This window comes from Mandrillus leucophaeus, unplaced genomic scaffold (genome assembly GCF_000951045.1).
Source record: "Mandrillus leucophaeus isolate KB7577 unplaced genomic scaffold, Mleu.le_1.0 Scaffold437, whole genome shotgun sequence".
Taxonomy (NCBI): domain Eukaryota; kingdom Metazoa; phylum Chordata; class Mammalia; order Primates; family Cercopithecidae; genus Mandrillus; species Mandrillus leucophaeus.
Genome location: NW_012104665.1, coordinates 739,364 through 754,684, shown reverse-complemented (window position 1 = coordinate 754,684; position 15,321 = coordinate 739,364). Strand labels below are relative to the sequence as shown.

The following is a 15,321-nucleotide window of genomic DNA, read 5'->3' as shown; positions in this document are numbered from 1 at the left end:
TAAGAAAATGAAAGACATGCATAACTAAAGGTATATATCTTAAGGATTAAAATTTTAACAGTATGTTAACATGATTACCATATCTCCTACTTGACCTAAATATTTTTGTCTCACTCCTAAACAAATCAACAAGCATGAATGCATTGACGATAACCTGTAAATTGTTTATTTTCATCTGAATTAATATAATTAATGATATCATTAATGCCCTCAGGACAAACAAAAGAATAAACAATTTAAAAATCTTGATGAATCATTTCTTATTAGAAATTGCTCACAAATTAATTATTGTATGTGAAACAGTGAATAGTTAAAACCTGAGTTTATGGTGGGTGAATTGCTTTAGCTCAGAAGTTTCAGACTAGGCTGGGCTAAATGGTGAAACCCCTTCTCAACAACAACAACAACAACAACAACAACAAAATACAAACATTAGCTGTGCATGGTGGCACACGCTTGTAGTCCCAACTACTCGAAGGCTGAGATTGGAGGGTGACATGAACCCTGATGGCAGAGGTTGCAGTGAGCCAAGATCGTGCCACTGTACTCCAGCCTGGATGACAGAGTGAGACCCTGTCTACACACACACACATGCACACAAGAAAATTTAAAACCCATCAAGGACCTTAGAAAATATTGCAAATTTAAAATAATAATAAAACTATATAAATAAATTAAACTAAAATAATCATAAACAAAAATATATTCTGTAAATTCTTCCTCACAAAATGGTCTCTAATTGCTTTTTATACAAAAATGATCTGATTTCAGAGGACGTTAGATAAATACAGAGAATATTAATGTTTGTGATTTGATGTTACTTATAAACCATATTCATAAAATGTATCAACTTAGCATATTAATCTTTTGAATGCCATTAGCAATTATTTTAATGCAATATATTTTTCTATAAAGATCTGCGCATCATTAATGTTGGTCCTGGAAATTACTAAAAGTGAAGAATTTGACACTACCAAAATTTTGTACTTCTTCTCAAATTTAATACTGTGGCCAATGTGAAGTTACTCTGTTTTTACCCTTATTTCTGAGTAATTGTGCACTCTTCTTCCAAAACTATATCTGTGAGAGTTCCCAAACTGGCACATTAAGAGTGGGAATAATTGTTAGACCCAGATTAGAAGGGCTTTTGAAAACTAGACTTAGCATTTGACAATTTTCTTCCAAAGGTAGTAGGACTTTCTAAAGTTTTTGATCAGAGAAACATAAAAATGATATTTTTGATGTTTAATATGAGTACATAGAAGGCAGAGAGAACAGTTAAAATGCTATGAACAATATTCCACCATTTTGATTATACAGATTTGAATCAAATAGGTTAATGTTGGATGAAAATAAGTGATGTATGGGGAGAAACATCAAAGAAACACAAAAGTATTTGATAATGAATGAACAAGCAGAAGTTAAGAAGGATTTAGTAATAGTTCAAAGAAACCAGAAAGAGATCAAACCAGTTTGATTTTTTGGTTTGATTAATGATATGTTTATTTGTTGATATATGTTTTCGTTAATGCCTTTGGGGGTAGATGTGGTATAAAGGCCAATTTTAAACATGTTAATTTTTATGTAAGAATAAAATCCAAACAAAGGGCTAAACAGTTTGTTATAAAAAATGGAAGGATTCTTTGGAGAGAAATAAGGGTAGGAGATATAAATTTGTCATCCTGATAGTTATTAATTGATACCATGAAGGAAGAAGTTCAGAGAGAGGGAGAAAGAAAGGGAGGATGTGAAAAAAAAAGACAGAAAGAAATGGAGAGAAGTGAGAAGGATAAGAAATGAGAAGGGTCAGGAGTGAGCATTCATGGAGAATCGTTCATACATCACTGTGGGAAGAGAATATGAAGCCATCAGAACTGACAAAGTAGTGCTTCATAGAGAGGGACAGAGTACAACAGCTTGTCTGATGCCATAGAAACCAAGAGGAGGAGAGTTTCAAGTTTAAGGTATACGTTCAGCTAAGTCAAACTCCTAATCATGGTGGAGGATAAGTTAAATAAAGAAGTACACATTGCATGTTGCAAATGTCATCATCCATGGAATTCAAAGGCAGAAGAATAAAAAAATTTCAGAGATAATTTTAAAATGTTGGTTCTTAGATATGGTTGGTTTCAGATGCCTCTGTCAAGATGCTGACAAATAGGAAATATAAGAATGGTAAATAAACAGGAGATAATAAGTATAAGTGATACTTTACTATTTATTTAAGGCTGTCAGTAGTTGAAACTCTATGCTAAGTGCATTATATGTATTATCTTTAATCTTAACAGAAACATAATGATCCAAGGAAATTATCCCTATTTGGAGATTATGCAAATGGGACTTTAAAGGTTTAAGTAATTTTCTTGACCCATATGTGTAGTAAATGCTGGACCTATTTTGCAATTTGGATTGAACTAATCCTACTAAGTTTAGATATAAAGATTTACTTCTCCCTAAAGGTGATATCTGCTCAGGCTTGTAAGCAGCACAATAGTTTATAAGGCAGCAAAACTGTCTTCCAGAGGGAGATCTTTGAAAGTTTAGCATTTCTCTAATGTGGGAAGTGGGAATGTATTAATACACGGAGCATATGAAGATGGCTCATTATGGGGATGATTTTACTAGGAAATTAACAATAGAGAATTAAGGCATTCAAGCAGCAGTTGCAGCTTACTCAAATAACATTGAGTTTCTGAGTGAAGTTTCTCTAGAAACAGTGCCCTCTGCCAAAAAAGAAAGAGAAAAGAGAAAAAAAAAGTAGCAGTAGAAATAATCTGAGTTTAGAGATCAATAAAGCAGACTTTGGGGAAAGGGTATTAGCAATTCTGGGGGTAGTTTTTTCCTGCCTCATTTATACTGTAGCCTATAACTAAATTTCTTGCCACCGACCTTAGCGTCAGAGACTAGGAGAAAACAGGGCAAGACTCTTGTACATATTATGCAAAAAGGGAGAAGGTAAGAGCACTGACTTATATTGAAAATAATAGTTTTACTCAAACCAGCTGTTAATAATAATGGGATCTAAATACTGGTCTAAAATAGTTGAAAGCGAATCAGTGCAAGAGGGTCATCAGCAAATCACTTAGTTTTGATTAGAAAGAATCAAGAACAATGTGACTAAAATAGAAAGGGAGGTGTTTGCAGATCCAAAACTCTTGGTAGACCAAGATCTGGTATGGGGTTGTGAAAAAGAAAACACAGATTGTTACTAATTTCTGTGACAATATTTGTTACCATGGAGCTGAACTAGTGCTACTTTGAAGTTATCAAATTGATCATGTCATTAAACAAGAAACATGCTACATATTCTATGGAGAGATTCTTAAGAACATTAGTACAATTTATTTTGCCCTATGGGTGTTTTGTTTTAATCCAGATTAGTTAGCACAAAAATAAAATTTATTTGCTTATTTAAGTACAACTGCTTAATCATGTTCATATTCCTCTTATGAAGGGAATTTTATACTAAAATATAAAACATTTCATCTAAATCTGTGTATATAAAAAGTAGGTGATGTAAATATATCCAATTTTAAGATAGATTTCTACACCTCTAAATGTTTGCCTTGATATTTTTCAAAAAGTGAATTTACTTATGAAATATACTTACTGGTTATATTGTGCTTTACATTGTGTTTTTGTAGTAATATTCAGAATACTGATATTATATTTTACTTCAATGAGGTCATAGTCACATTATTTTTGTCTTCAATGTCTCCAATGTCTATGGGGAAAAAAGTCCTACCTGGGTTCATCAGATTTTTTTTCTAGAGAACAGCAGAATACAAACTCTAAAAATATCAAATCTTATATACCTGGCACCTCCTATTTAGATTAAGGTGTTTGAAGTCAATAAAGAAGTTCCATTTTAATTCGCAGACCTAAGGCCCCTAGATGAATACTATGCAAACAACATGCATTCATTTTTTATGATGACAAGGAAATAATCAGTGACTTTAGTGATGCTCTCAAATCTCTATTTGGAAAGTAAATATTTTCTATTAAAGATGACTTTTCAGTTACACATTTTTAAGAAAGGATATTAGGGGAAATCTCAGCCAAGTGTGGGTAAATTGCTTAAATCATGAATTGATTACTGTCTATTAAGCAGCTTTTATTTTGAATGCATGTGATCACTTTAACCACAAGCTCCATTTTCTGTATCTCCTATCAGCAGTTGCAGCATCCAGCGATCAAAGCCAGATTCCTATAATTGCTGTGTCTGTGACAGTGGGAGTCATTTTGTTGGCAGTGGTTATCGGCTTCCTCCTCAGTGGAAGGTAAGAGAGGAAGCTGTGATTCTGAAGTTTTGCAGCTGATCTCTTCCTCACCTTGATCTGACCATTTGGCTGTTAAGCACATCCCAAAACAAATCAGGCAAGCAATATATCAGCAGATAATCTCAATACATGATGCAATTCCTAAGCCTTATCTTGTTCCTATTATTGATGATTTTTAAGCCCACAATTTCTCTTTTTAGGTATGCTTTCTTCATAAGAGCTGCGTTGATGTGTTATTGTTTATTCGGTTCATATAGCTATATCTCTTTATATGACACAGGTTTCTTAATCTGAAATTTTTTGTCTCTCAAAAGTGTATATGGTTGTCTGCTTCAAGATTAATTAGTGTTTGGGAAAAGTTATCTCTGTGCCAAGTGTATTTTGAGGAGTAAGACATGATTCTATTTAGCCAGTATTCTATCCTAACAGGGTGGTGTATCCAAAACAGAAATTATGGCAAACAAGCTCCTTAGAAAATGACCAGACATTTTCACTGACTGCTTTTATTTTCAGCTTCTAAGTGATTTCAACCTGAATATTTCAATTATGGTGTATACTGATTTGAAGTGAATTGTATTAAATATTATCGAAATAGATACATGAATATATAATATATTACGTATCTACATCTTTTCATTTTATGCAAAAAAGAGGTCGAGTCTTAATAAGAGCTGTTCTAGGTGTTTTCTGATATTGAGCTGAGCATAATCAACAATAAAAAATAAAATAAAATAAAGTAGAATAAAACAAAGTGAAGTAAATAAAACAAGAGTATGCTATTTTCCTACAATAAACATAGTTTCACATATTTTTTAAATCCAGTCCATTATTAGAAGGGATATTTAGTAATGGGAGCTGTCCATTTGAAAATATATTTTGGTGTTAGACCATTATAGAAAACTTAATGAAAGTCTTCCTGGAAATATTTATTTCTCAGAAAAAAAGTGAAAATGTACCATAAGGTCCCCCCAAAAAGCCAGGAAATCAATGTTCATATTGATTTTGTTATTGTTCTACTCATTTACTGTTGACTCTTCAGCACCTATTCAACTCATAAATATACAGAATTGGGCACTTTTCAAAGTACTGCGTATTGTGTTCTGAAAAGATTTATGACTATATCCTTAAATTACAGAAGTAACAGTTTGTTTTTATAAAATATCACAAAATCTTTTGAACATTCCCTCATTGTATCTGAAAATCCTATTACTTCTGGTTCTTATTTATTTGTTTGAAGTTTTCTTAAGAATATATGCAGTAATTCATTGCTTACTTTTAATGTTAGATTGGCATTTATGTATTTCTAGAATTTCTAGCCAGGGGATAGTTTGTGTTCTGTTGAGGACAATCAAGCCCATCCCAGGCAGGGGGATGACTATCTAGTGAGCCACTGATTTCATCTCTCTGAAGTCACCTGGGGAGAATGCACAACCTGCATCCCTGCTTTCTGGAAGATAAGCTGATTTCACTAGACTTGTCAGATTTTGACACAATAGTATGATCAAGTTGCATGAATTGTAACTACTAAGAAAACTACCATGTGACAATGTGTCTTTTCCACCCCAAATTATAGATGATGCCTTTGCAGAGCTAGTTTGTAATGCCATTTCTTTATTTCAGACTGAGATAAGAGTTAGTGGTTTGCTTTCTAATAAGTTCAATAAACATTAGTTATATTTATGGACGTGGAGGTTATAAGAAGATTCTGTATTTGTTGTGTGCATACTTAGGAGAAATGAATAAAAATGGAAAAAAGAACCAAGGTCTAGAATCCAATAAATCTGTGTTTTTGAGAGTTTATTAAAGGATACACATCAATTATCAGAAATATGTTGTTGTAGACTTAGCACAGTGAATTTACAGGTGACAGTTTGCTACGGATTCTTGCTCACCCTTATGTGGTATCTTTAGCATTAGACAACAAAATATTTGAAAGAACTTTCAATCTACTTACTATTTGGTAACTGAAGGGTGGTATCATTGTAGCGCATACACGCACACATTCATACAAAGTCACCCATACACTCTGTATTGGTTCTCACACTGCTATGGAGAACTGTTCAAGACTGGGTAATTTATAAAGAAAAGAGGTGTAATTGATTCACAGTTCCACATGACAGGGGGTGATCTCAGGAAACTCACAATCATGGAGGAAGACACCTGTTCACAAGGCGACAGGAAGGAGAAGTGCTGAAGAGGGGAAGAGCCAAGGGGGAGGAGCCCCTCATGAAACCATTAGATCTCCTGAGAACAAATTTACTCTCATGAGAACAACATTTGGAAAACTGCCCGTATAATCCGATTACCTCCACCTGGTCTCTCCCTTGATATGTGGGGATTATGCGGATTACAATGCAAGATAAGATTTGGGTGGAGACACAAAGCCTAACCCTCTCTTTCTCTCTCTCTCTCTCTCTCTATCTCTCTCTCTCTCTCTCTCCCTCGCACACACACACACACACACAAATTCTATATATACCTGAAATTGCTGTTCAAGAAAAATGAAATTTTAGTATAATGTCTCATTTGTACTAGAATCAGGTCTATGCCCAAAACACATAGCTTAATTTTCTGCCAAATCCAAGGCTTGGTAAAACATTTTTGAACATTTTGTCTGATGAAAGTGTAATTACTTTTAAAAACAGCAACATCTAAGCAATTAGTACATTGTTCATTCATATTAAAATACTTTTCTAATCCAATTTAATTTTGCAACACAGTTTAAGATGCTGACACTAGGAATTTGCAGTTGAAAAGACAGCACATTTCGCCAAAAACAAATCTGAGGCTTGTAGTTTTTTAGAAGCCAATTTTCTGCATGAAATTTTAATTACTTTATTTTGTTGGATGTATTTTCTTGAATTTCAGGGAGCATTTGTCATATGATAGAAACATCCTTGGCCATTGTATTGTACTCTTCATGGACAAACTATTTTATATTTTATTATATGAGTATAACTATTCAAAAGCTAAATGGTATGATTCTTGAAAGACTTTTTCTATCTCACTTAAGGCAATGAACTTTGTAATTTTTGTTTGGACCAATTAAATCTAACTCACCCTGCAGTACCTAGATTGTCCTGAATTAACCCAGTAAAGATTTGTTAAATAAATGGAAAATTAAATGAAGAAATGTAGCCAAAACCTAACATAAATTTGGGAAACTATATTTGAGTAATAGCAAATTATTTTAAAAAGCTTGAGCTAGGAAAGATGTAAAGATATAGGATTAGATATGTTTCTCCCTTCTCTCTGTGCCAAAATATGATTAATTCTCTCTCTCTCACAGACACGCACACACACACACAACATTTAGACTACCATCTCACTTTGAGTTTACCCTTATTACTATCTAATATCTGGAATATGATATGATAACCCAGATATTTGCTCCTAGGTAACATCATTTAACTAAAAATAATTGGATTCATCATTGGTTAAATAAGTTCATTTATTTTGATATATTGCAAAATATTAATATTGCTTACATGTAATATTCATTGGCAATTTATTTTATGATTTGGGCCCAAGAGGAAATGTATCTTGAAGATCCATATTCACTAAAAATTTGTGTTTTTTCTTAGACAAAAAAAAGTGCAAATGATGACACACTAGGTATTATGAAACTAATGTCTTTCAAAGAAAAAAGATTAACTTTTAAAATTCTAAAATACACTCAAGGATGAAAAATAAATCAAATATAGAGACTTTTTAATATTTTCAGGCTTAAGTTGATTATACAGACATATTTTGTAATATTCCTACCCAGACAAAATTTAAAATAATGTAAAGTATCCATCTTGAAGGAAAAATCCTATTTAACAAAATGGCATAGAAGTATAACATATTAGAATTCTTGACAATTTTAGAATGTGTGTGATCTTCCTTTTTAAATATGTTAAGTAATCTATGGGGTATTTTCTGCAGGGTTCAGACTCTCTCCACTGTTTCCCATTAACCTTTAAATGTTTTTTACAGGATTATAAAACAATTGACATGCCTTCCACAAACTATGAGCTAATCATCTTAGGATGGAAATAAATTAAGCCTCTTTATATGCACAGCATATTCAAATTGCTCTTTAATCTTTCTCTTTTATCACTAATGACATTGGGCATTGATAACTTTCTTTTGTCTTAATTTTGTGGAGTTTATCTCTTATATTTACTATTTTACAGATTTTTAAATGTTTAATTTGACCAGTCTTTCATCAATGAATATTTTCACTGTTTTCCAGTTAAATGTTTAAGAAAATTTTTCACTTTATTTTTTCCTCTTTTTAATCCTTTAAATATGATTAGTGTTATAAAGTTGACTTTTTTATTTATCTGTGTCCTTATTTCAAACAGAGTCTAAATTCTGAAAATTAACTTCTGAATAGTTCAGAGGGTGATGAAAAGCTTAAAGTAACAAGATTTATGGGTATAGACATACAAAGGAAAACATCTTTTAGTTTACAGAAGCAATTCTTTTTTGAATCTTTCTAAATACAACCTTCGTTATGGAATTAAAGAATATTTTTTAATACTATGTTTCTGATCACTTATGTGATCCTGAATTTAATTAAATTTCAAGCATGCAGAGCTTCACTTTTTATTTTAAATTAAGTCCACAAACACAATTAGAAGTAAAAACTTAGACATTGCACACATGTACTCTTCCACCCTCGTTTGCACATGTTCCTGCATGTAAGCCAGACACTTAAAGCTTTTTGCTAACTTTGGAAGCAGGAAACAAAAAAGTCAAAAATGTCTCCTGAAGAAGAAGAAGAATTCTATTATGCCGCTTGGCCTTATGTATGATTTTATCACAGGATTCTTAGGGTGTTGCTTTTCCAGCCAGAAGCCTCTGTGGTCAGGGGAACCTTTGCCTGAGTTTTGCTCAGGCCTGTTGGACTCCTTCTGCCCACTCACCTTGGCAGGCTGCACTCTTCTCGTGTTACCAGCCCAAATCTCACAATTGCAAAGGGCACGCCAGGCATGGAGCAGTGAGGGGTGCATGAGTGAGCGAGTACAGGGTCTGGCCACTGAGCACAGCCAGGCACGCTGACTGCTGTGGAGGGGTGGGTTGCTCCTGGTACCAGCACAAGTACTTGATCAGTGCAAGCCTGCAGCTGAATCAGATGCACCACAAGTAGCTTTCACTGTGGGCATCATGTCTGGATGAGGGGAATGTGGTGGTGCCTGGAAACTTGGAGATGCCAGAAACTGCAAAGCCCCAAAGAGGGTGTCAAATTCCTGACTCGGAGCAACCCTAGGTCTGGGCTCCCCAAAGGGTTGCCGCTCTTCTCTTCTCTCACTAGCAATATGGTGAGTGTAGAGGAGGGATGTGTTTTATCCCTGCTTGTATTACAGCTCTTCCACTCTCACCACTCAGTGGGTCGTAAATTCTCATCTCATGTTCAGGAAGAATGAGGTACATGGACAACTGTAGAATGAGCAAGGTGAAGAGGTGCTTTATTGAGTAACCAGTACAGCTTTAAGGAGACCCAAAGTGGGTAGCCCCTTTCTGCAGGTAGATCATCCCAATGAGTGCAGCTCACAGTGGAGAGGAGACCCAGAGTGCGTAGCTCCTATCTGCAGGCATGTTGTTCCAAGTCTGAAGCCCCTAGTGGAGAACAGACCCACAGTGGGTAGCTCCTATCTGTACACAGGGAGTCCTGTTGTCTCTCCAGTCTGGCTGAGTCCAGGGTTTTTATGGGCTTCAGCAGGAAGAAAGTGTGTGTTGATTGGACTATGAGCAGCCATAGGCAGGCTGGAGAAAGCACCATAACTTCTCACTCCGGACCAAAGAAGTGATAGCTTAGCCCCCAGACTTCAAGCCATCCCTGACTTGAAGGTGGGAGCCCTTGCCTTCTGTCCAGAATCCTGTCTGCCTCCTGCCACCATCAACATGCTGTCCACAGCACCCAGGCTGTTCATGCTGAGGGGTTCCTGCAGGCCCATGCTGAGCCACTCTCAGATTTCCCTCAGCCTCTCCCCTGTGCTCATTGGTGCCCACAGTTCAGAGGGGGCCAAGGTGGCAGGGGACTGGTGTGTCAGTGCAACCCCAAGTGTGCACACATATGCCTGGGTCACAACAGCACCCAGACTCATCCTCAACTTTGCTCCAAAATCAGAGTGGGCACCAGGAGTGGGGAGAGGCCAGGCAGTGGGAGCAGAGCCTTCTGAGCCTGCAGGGGCAGGAGACTTCTCAGGCCCCTGAAAGCGCAAGAATGCTTGGGTCCTCAGCTGTGGCTGGGTGTCTGCAGCTTCATGTAGGAGGGTGGGGCTCCTCCCCTGCCAACTTGGAAGGGGGTCGGTGAGGCTTCTACCTTTTTTCCTGTCTCCTACTCATTTCACGGAGCACACAGCCCAGGCCATGCCTCCGCAATTACAACCAGCTTCTTTGCAGCTGCTGCTCCAGATGGGTCACCACTGCCATCAATTCCCCCTTTGAAGAGGTACTTCTAACTGCCATTAGGATAGGGACAGTAACTACTCTTAACTGTTTCAAACTGATAGGGGGCATTGTTTTGGGGAAAACAGCAGTCAGATCTCTCTCAGAGGCCTATCTAAGGGTGCCCGGGAAGAAAGGAGCCATCATCTGAGGCTCCCGTTGCATGACCACTTGGAGTTTGATGGCCTCTAGACAAGAAGAAACACATTTTACAAGGAGATTAAGTGTGCTTAGATCAAGTGTGATTATTATACAAAGAGGAGCTAAAAGGAAAAAACAATCTAAGAGTAGACTATTTTGAAAAATAATGTTGTGACTAGAGCTGTTTCATCTTGGTCAAAAAAATTAAATCTTGTATGGAGGCAGTTAAACTTTAAAGGAGAAATAACTCTTTAGGGGGCTAGATAATGCCTTGGGAGTTCAGGATTAAGGAGTCTTTGACAAAAATATTTTAGGTGAGGAACAGAACAAAGGTGAGAACAGTAAGCAAGAGGTCTCTACAACTAAGGGTTTGGGAAAAATCTTGGGTTAAATGTGTTCCTGAGATGCCCTCCCCACTCCAGGATCTTGCTAAGACAGGAGAGGGGAGTTGTATTGGAGAGAACTGAAAGACCTGCTCCAGTGTCCGGGAGGAAGTCTACTTTTCTCCATTTGACTTCTGAACCACCAGAGCCAGGGAGAAGTGACCCGGGGCCCATCAGTTCTGCTGGACCATTTGGGCTGGACCTAGTGACCTGTCTCTAAGGACAGTCTGTTCTTCAGTGGTCCCCACTGCAAATTGGACAGGGCCAAAGTGGCCTCCTCCTGCTGTCCAGACAGTCCTTCCTAAAGTGCCAATGACTTGCCACATTTGTAGCATTTAACAGGTCCATCCAAGGGATTTTGGGATTTGTGAGCCTGCAAGGCAGCTATTAGAGCCTCTGCCTTTTTCTTGTGTCTCTTTTCCCTCTCTTGGGCCTCCTCCTGATTCCTATTGTAAAAGACTGAGGTGGCCACTTTTAGGAGGTTCTCTAAAGTACTATCTGGTCCCATGGCCTGTTTCTGAAGCTTCCTCTTGATGCCAGGGGATGCTTGAATATGAACTTATCCTTCAGGGTCAGTTGTCCCTCAACTGAATCAGGAGTTGGAGATGTGTGCTTTACCGAGGACCCTCTTAGCCTTTCCAGAAAGGCCGTGGGATTTTCATCTAATCCCTGTTCTATCATGAATAGCTTGGACTAATTGAGAGGCTTAGTCCTAGTCCTTCATAATCCCTCCAGGATACACACATGATAATTCTTCCTCTTTCATTCTTCCATTTAATCATTGCAGTCGCATTTAGGGTCCTCCAGTGGTATTGCTGTTCATCCAATGGGAAAAGGCTTATCCCCTTCCCTGGAACTATATGAGATACAAAGCTCATCCCAAAACTTCTGTACTGCTTGCAGGGTGACCTGCTTTTCAGTGGTAGTCAGAGTCTGATTCAAAAGTAACATAATGTCCTTCCAGGTGAGTTCAAATACTTGAGTTAAATTCTGGAAAGCTTCTATGTAACTGTGAGGTCATCTGAAAACTTTACAATATTCCCCTTAATTAGCCTTAAGTTCTGTAGAGAAAAGGGAACTTGAACCCTAATCAATACCTAGGTAGCAGGGGGTTTGTGTGTTAGCACTGCCCCGAATGCACACACACCGGCAAGGTTTTAACAGTGCCCAGGCTTATCCTCAACTTTGCTTTGAAATCAGAACTGGCACCAGTAGCAAGGAGAGGCCAGGCAGCAGGAGCAGGCATGTCTGAGCCTGCAGGGGCAGGGAGTCTTTTGGGATTCCCGAAAGCACAGGGATGCCAAGATCTATAGCCGCAGTTGGGTGGCTGCAGCTGTGCCTAGAAGAGCAGGGCTCCTGCCCTGTCAATTTGGAAGCGGGTGGGCTTCCATCAATTCCCATCTTCTGTTGGCTCCACAGAGCGCGTAACATCGGCCTCACCTCCCCCTCTGCAGTCGTTGCCTTTGCAGTGGTCACTCCAGACAGGCCACCACTGCCATCAATTTTAAGACTATTCATATGTGAGTTTAATGCTATGATGTTCCTTAGATGATAAATTTGATTAAGGAAATGGCTTAATGCCTGTTAAAAGTTATATTTTCTGGCCAAACAATCTTCCATTTGATTGTCATGGTCATGTTCAAATCTTGTACCTAGACATAAAACTACTCAATACTGTTTCCCTTTGTGTTCTATTCAACAGTTGAAACTCAATCCATTTGAAATGTCACAGTTTTCTGAAGCAAAAATTCTTTAGACGTCAGACAATACTATAATAGAGGCTATCATAATTACAGTCATCAGACCGTGCTAGAAATTAGAGAAACAAGTAAATTTACATAAAACAGTAGGTTTTATTGTTTCAAGAAAATAATATTAAAATTTAGCCTTTTGTACTTACTTTTAAGTCCCTTGAAGTAAGATAGGTTGTAAATGACATCTTCACAATTATCCATTACAAACACTTTTGGACACTTATTGCACATAAACACAAAGGTAAGTCCAGGACATGTGATATAAGAAAACAGTGTCCTTTCTATCAATGTTCTTACTCTTACTTAGTAGCCTGGTAAGGAGACAAAATTTTATAAAACAGAATTACAATAGTTAGGCATAGAAGAAGAAGAGTTTACAATAGAATTGGAATTTTTCTCTTCATGGTAACTTTTCAGTTAGTCTGAATCATTAATTCAAGAAATATTTGAGTTCTTGCTACATGCCTGGCACGGTTCTTATGTTAGTCAAAGCAATGGCTAGAGGGTAAAATCCTTTGAACTTAGAAAATTTTCTTCAAGCTCATTTGGAGCCAAATAAAATATTTATGCCAGAGTTTTGAATGCAGCTACTTAATTTAGACACATGAATGAGCTCTGACTACATCTGATATCAAAGCATCATAGTTTCTTGAATGAGTACTTTGTGAAAAGTATATTCATGAAGGGTATGCTCTAAAACTTGCAGAGAAGCCTCTTTGCCTAATGGAAGTAACATGGTAATAGTAATGAAAAGTATAACATTATCTAACATTAATTACATAGCATTTACTACTAGGCAATGTTCTAAAGTTTTGCAAGTAATATCTCACACCACCACCATGTCTCAATACTAGATCTATATCTAATTTATAGCTGATAAAATTATCTTCTTGCTGTTTCTTAAAAATTGTAAGAAAGGTCCTGCCTTTATTCTTTTGCATTGGCTCTTCTTACTGTCCAAAACTTCCTTGACACAGAGAACCTTATAGTTTTTTTCTTATTTCTTTCCAATCTTTGCTCAATCTTGTTCTCTCAATTAAGCATACTAAAAAGATGACATGATTATTTCCTCTGCACACCATGCATCATTTTTAGTCTGTCTGTCCTACTAGAGAAGGATACAAAATGATAGGGATTTTTATCTGTGCCTTTTTTCCTCTTGGAAAGTGTCCAGAACATAAATTATTGTATACAACTAGTCAGTAAGGGCCTGGAGCTTGAACCCAGCTCTGATGTCACGGCCTTTGCTCTTTAGGATATAACTTCCCCAAGACTTGTGATTATTCAACTTTTGAACTTTTGTATGGGAAGCCTCTGTTTTTCTGCTGCTAAAAATAATGGAATTTACATTTTAAAACTTTAGAAACTATCAGAAATATGAATAAAATACCTCTTAAAAATTAATGTTAGTTTTAGCTTGACACTAAAAAATACATTGAATTTCAGTAGATTCTCCTCCCTTCATGGGACAATTATACCCAGTAAATTGTATTTATTCTAAACTCACACAAATTAAATGTCACCAACTCCATGGTCATACCTGAATTTATGAACCCTGATTAATTCCATTTCTGTCTACCCTTAAAATTTTATTTTCTCACTGAAGTAGTTTTAGTTCACCATTTAATGTATCTATCACCCCAGTAGATATGTGATCTTGAATATAAGGATTATAATGTAGGTTCTGGGTAAATATCTAATGAAAGTATTACTGGAGGAGTGCAGCTGGAGTTTAAGACTCTTAAAAATGTACTTCAAATTACCTTTCCAGAATTATCACCATGTGTTGTTGTCTTGGATTTCTTTGCTTGCAAATGATAGAAGCCATAATTTATAGTGGCTTAATCTAAAAGAAAATTATTGATCTTCCAGCTGAAAAATTCCCAGAGATTAAAACATTTAGTCTAAAGGACAGGCACTGATAGATCCAGGTGTTTAAAATCATATCTGTTATGTAATTGAGACATAATTCAAGAATGTTGTTGAACAAATATGGTATTTAAAGACATTGATTAAAATGAAGTTATTGGATAAAACCGTGGGACACTGATATTGAAAGGTAGGATGGAAGAATAAGATCCAGCCACAGTGGCCTAAGAAGGAGAGGCCCATGAGGTAGGAAAAGATCAGGCAACCTTTGGATCACTAAGGGGAAATGGTCACTGTGTTGAACACAGATTTGACTTTAGGGGTCTTACCCTTCACTCTCAGAGCTGAAATGGCACAGGCTGTGACAGAAACTTGATACCTAGCTCCACAGAGTAAGTCAATCAGTAGTATTGGGACCTTAACTAAGAAGAGGATGGAGAAGTTACACTTTGTGAC

At 36.8% G+C, this 15,321-nt stretch overlaps 1 protein-coding gene across 4 annotated transcripts in view; it reads left to right on the top strand.

The window, feature by feature from the left end:
- EPHA5 (EPH receptor A5) overlaps positions 1 to 15,321 on the top strand; it is a 378,406-nt gene that overhangs the window by 282,557 nt on the left and 80,528 nt on the right. For 2 of the 4 annotated variants that reach the window (XM_011993927.1, XM_011993925.1), the window contains exon 8: positions 4,178 to 4,280. In XM_011993927.1, the coding sequence (XP_011849317.1) occupies positions 4,178 to 4,280 (103 nt within the window). Of the gene's footprint in view, positions 1 to 4,174; positions 4,281 to 15,321 lie in introns of all 4 variants that reach the window. The other 2 variants (XM_011993926.1, XM_011993924.1) reach the window with 1 other exon arrangement.